General features: G+C 47.1%; 1 protein-coding gene and 1 long non-coding RNA gene across 2 annotated transcripts in view; one reads left to right on the forward strand and one right to left on the reverse strand.

Annotated features, from left to right (window-relative positions):
* Nucleotides 1–5,000, reverse strand: part of LOC127010434 (uncharacterized) — a 26,643-nt gene that overhangs the window by 8,436 nt on the left and 13,207 nt on the right. The window lies entirely within an intron of this gene.
* The window catches only part of LOC127010433 (dorsal root ganglia homeobox protein-like), a 10,003-nt gene continuing 7,790 nt past the window's right edge, over nt 2,788–5,000 (forward strand). Inside the window, exon 1 of the mRNA XM_050884581.1 lies at nt 2,788–4,207. Coding sequence (XP_050740538.1) covers nt 4,103–4,207 — 105 coding nt within the window. The 5' untranslated portion in view covers nt 2,788–4,102. The remainder of the gene's footprint in view (nt 4,208–5,000) is intronic.

The following is a 5,000-nucleotide window of genomic DNA, read 5'->3' on the forward strand; positions in this document are numbered from 1 at the left end:
AGGACAACATTAACCTATGACGTCTTGAACTTTAAGTTAATCGCAATGATCCCAAATATGTTGTAAAGTTTCCCACAAGCAGACTTACAGTGCTTCAAGTATTTCAGGTCATTGTTGACAAAGACACCAAGGTCCGTTTCCTCCAGTGTGACCTGCAGAGGCTTACCACTCATGAGTTCTTTTAGTTCTATGTGCAGGCCCACAGAGCCGGTAAGTTTTCTCTTGAGAGGCAATGGCGGTCGGTACAATCCCGTTAGTGGCGCGGGCAGATCCTTCACAGTGACGCCGTGATGGCTAAGTCTTTCTGTTTGGCCCTGGCTGCCCCCGGTGCTCCCCCTGACAGCAATCGCTAAAGTTAGGGTTGATGCACATCTGGACAGCAGGTGGGTAATCAGCCGCTCGGCGATTGCCGAAAATTGCCACCAGACTGCGGCAGGTCATGAAATCGGAGCCCCTCGTTCACTCCGTCCCCACGCTGACTACTCGCCGAGTCTATATGCGCGGGGTTGCCATTTCTTGGCCCAAAGTGCATGACTTTACACTTGTCAGAGCTGAAGGACATTAACCACTTTTCTGACCAATCGGCAGTGGTGAGGGCTTCCCCACCACTCCCCCGGTTGAAGTCGTCTACAAACTTCGAAATGGAGCATGTTATATTATAGTACAATCTCAAAGTCATTATTGTAAATAATTGTTACACAGACAGAGACTAGGCCCCAGATTGCACTGCACCTCTTTGGTACTCCGCGCAAATGACACGAAGCTACTCAAAAGCTTGTCCACTGAGTATATACCTCGCTGCTTTCCCCTTTCCTACACCCCTCACTGACAACCCTACAATTCTCCCTTCCTCGGTACCTAATCCCCACCTATCCTTCCTTCCCTTTTCTCTCACTTTACATCTCTTTCCACTGATTTCCTTGCCATCCTTCCGTCCCTTTCCTTTCCCATATTCCTCCCTGCTGCCGCCGCTGTCTCCTCCTCCTAAGCCTCCCCCAGTTCATAAGCAATACATTTCTCACACAAAACATTCGTTCGTGACAGACCGAGCCGAAGTTGTGAAGTTGTGGATTAGTAAATATACTTTTTTGTTATCAGACTGTAAATTAAAAGCCTTTTCCTCCACAAACTTGGTGGTGGCGATGATGATGATGATGATGATGATGATTATGATGACGACTACGCTGATGATGACAATGATGATGATGATGATGATGATGATGATGATTATGATGACGACTACGCTGATGATGACAATGATGATGATGATGATGATGATGACGACTATACGAGGCTGGTAGTGATGGTGGTTCTCGTAGTAAAGATGCCGAAGACGATGATGGTGTTAATGGATAAGATGATAATGATGACGACTACGATGATGATGACAATGATTATGATGATGATGATGATGACGACTATACGAGGCTGGTAGTGATGGTGGTTCTCGTAGTCAATATGCCGAAGACGATGATGGTGTTAATGGATAAGATGATAATGATGACGACTACGATGATGATGATAATGACAGTAATGGTGATGAAGATGGGGCGGATGGTTATAGCACTGTAAATGATGATGATAAATTATTATAATGAGGATAAGGATGTTTTACGATAATCTTACTCTTAAAAATTCATCTGTCTGTCTGTCTAGCGATCTATCTATCAGTCCGTCTTTCCGTACGAGAGTCTGTTCGTCTTTCTGTTTAGTTATATACCTGATTGTCTATTTTTCTGATGTATGTGTGTATGCATGTATGTAGGTAGGTAGGTAGGTATGAATGTAGGTTTATGTATGTATGTATGAAAGTATGTATGTATATATGTATGCATGTGTGTATGTATATATGTATGTATGCAAGCAGCCAGATGTGCGTATATGTAGAATGGTAGGTTTGTAAACAGGTTAAAAGGTAAGAAGATAGGTACGTGGGTAGGTAGGCAGGTAAGCAGACAGACAGGTAGGCAGGAAGGAAGGCAGGTAAATTGGAAGATATGCGCATCCGATATACCTAAAATGTGTTTGTTTAATATACGAATTGATGGGTTTCGGAGCAGTGTGCAGGCTTGAGTTGAATGGATGTATAATTTTGATTAGCGATATATTTTTTTTTTCTGTGTACACCCAATCCTCTGTCTACATACAAGTGTCCGTTCTCATTCCCAGTATCCCAAAATATCTCTAAATTACCTCTTCTCTCCAACATATGTAGGCAAATAGAAGGATAGATAGATACACAAATAAACAAACAGGTAAGTAAATAAATAAAGATATAAACAAAACAAGAAATAAAAACTTAGATACACAAATAAACTAACAGGTAAGTAAATAAATAAATAAATAAACAAAACAAGAAATAAAAACAAACTCGAAAAGTATCAAACCACGGTAAACTTAAAAAAGACACAACATTCAAACATTTCTGCACCAAAACAAAAATAAGATAAATAAATAAACGAACAAATAAGACGTCAATAAAACAGAGAAATTAAACCATATAACAGACCCCCCCCCCAAAAAAAAAAAATACAGTACAAAAACACACACAAACACACATACACAAAAGCAACGACATTCCAAATTTTACAACAGTGCCCCGAAAAAGCGAAAAAGGGAAGAAATAGGGAATACACAAAATAGAAAAGGGGAGAGGAAAATACCGACAAGGGAGAGAAATTAGATACACTGAAAGGACGGACACAGCGCAGGGAAAATGTGGAAGGGAAGGCCAGCACGTATTGAGACCGACCCTACATACCCTCCCGCCCCCCCAACCCTCCCCTCTCACCTTTACGGCCGTCACCTGCACGTTAATTAAAACCCTTAAACACGACGATTAGAACTCAACCAAGCCGATCCGATCCTTCACATAGACAGGACACGAGAAGAGGAGGAGGAGGAGGAGGAGAGAAAGAGGAGGAGGAGGAGAGGAGGGGCTATCATCCTCCCCTCTCCTCCTTCTCTCCCTCCCTCACTGGCCTGATGGACGTAACAAGTTTTAAATCATTTCCTTCCCTTCTCTTTTTCTCTCCCAGGACTCCTTACATCTCATCAGGAGGGGAAAATAACATGAAAATGGACACCGAAGTTAGGGCGGCAGCAACGGGAGGAAGGAGAGAGTGAGAGAGAAAGAGGAGGAGGACGAGGACAAGGAGGGGAAAGCAGAGGAAGGAAGAGGGTGGAGGGTGAGAGGAGCCGAGTGAGGGGAGCTGAGGGGAGGTGGGAGGCGAGAGTGCCGGTGTGTCGCGGTGATTGGCTGGCTGAGGGCGGTGGGCGTGGCCTGCTCGGCGCGCACGGCTACTCCACCTTCTATAAATCCTTGCTCATAACTGCTGTCATTATTATTTCCTAATTACTCTTGTCTCGGCGGCTCGCTGGCTGGCGGCGCAAGGACACACAGTCGACGGATCATCGTGGGCGGCGGGCTGGGCAGTGGCTCCTCAACACACCGCTGCACACCACCACCACAACCACCACCACCTCCGTCACCAACACGCCACCACCACCACGACTGCCGCCGCCAGCACTCCTGACGCAGACGGACACGCCGCCGCCGCCGCCATACACAGCACTCAGCCACGCCTGTAAGCTAGCACCGCCTGACAACGCCTCCGGCACCTGCTGACGGAGGCCGCGACGAGGCACACGCGGCCGCGGGAGCCACACGCCGGCATCCTTGCCGCCGCTACCAGCGGGACGCCGCTGTGACCGAGGCCTCGTGTCACCGCCGCCGCCGCCGCCGTTGCATAGCGAGGTGAGTTCCGGCCTGTCCATCATCACCAGACGGAGTGACGTGGCACTGGGCACTCCCACGCCGGTGGTGCCTGTCCCACGCGGTGCCTCACAAGCCACCACACGCCGAGCCACGCCACCCCACTACCCCGCGAGAGGACACAACACACGCATCCCCTGGCAGCCGCTCCCCTGCCGCACCACCAACACACCACCAGGCCAGTAGCGGAGACTCACTCAACACCACAACAAGCACCACCAGCGGGCCTCCAGCAGCAGCACCACCACCATCACCACCAGCATCGCCACCCTCCCCTCAGAGTCCCCGGCCTCCTCCACCACATCCCCCACCAGCCTCTTCGGGGGCATGGCGGGTGGCTACCTGGGCGGCGCGGGAGGGCTGGGGGCCGGCCTTCCCCCCCTCCCCACCGAGATCCTGATGGACGAGTACATGTTTGGCCGCCGCAGACAGGTGAGTCCTACCTTCCTGCCGCCACAGGTGACAGCATGTACACCTGTGTCACTTCCCATACCCCGTCACTCCCCATACACCTGCCGTCACCCCGGGCACGATTAACAGAAATTTACACACAAAAAAATGTTAAATCTACACACAAGAAACTGAAAGCTTTGGACATCACAAACGCCAACATTATTTCCTAACAAACGCCTGACAAGGTTCAGTCCGAGTCCGCGGCGCGACACCCTCACAATGACTCCACATGCACACCGAGCACGCCCGACTCACGCCTTGACAGAATGCATTTATATATTGTGATCTCCCTCATTATAATTGTGACTATAGTAAAATTGTTGTTGTTGCTGTTATATTATTATTAGCGTTATTAATATCATTATTTTATCATTATTGTTATTATTATTGTAATTATTATTTTTATCATTATTATCATTATTATTATTATTATTATTATTATTATTATTATTATTATCATTATTATTTTCGTTAGTAACAGGTCAATCGCCTTACTCAGAGAAGCTTCTGCAAGCCTAATACCAATGCCCCCTTACCCATTAACCGATCCAACATACACCACGAGTGCCGAGCCTCTTCCACTCTGTTCGTAAAAAAAATCTACCTACCTCTTTTTTGGTCTGAATTTATCAAACTTGAACCCATTACAAATGACTGTTGAAATAGGCAATTATAACATCATGTTCATCTAAAGACCCTTGACCCAATACGTTTCACTGCGCTGCTCCACAACATGAAAATTTGCTCCAACTTATCAATCTGAATAAGAATT

The sequence above is a fragment of the Eriocheir sinensis genome, chromosome 43 (genome assembly GCF_024679095.1).
Source record: "Eriocheir sinensis breed Jianghai 21 chromosome 43, ASM2467909v1, whole genome shotgun sequence".
In the NCBI taxonomy this organism is placed as follows: Eukaryota; Metazoa; Arthropoda; class Malacostraca; order Decapoda; family Varunidae; genus Eriocheir; species Eriocheir sinensis.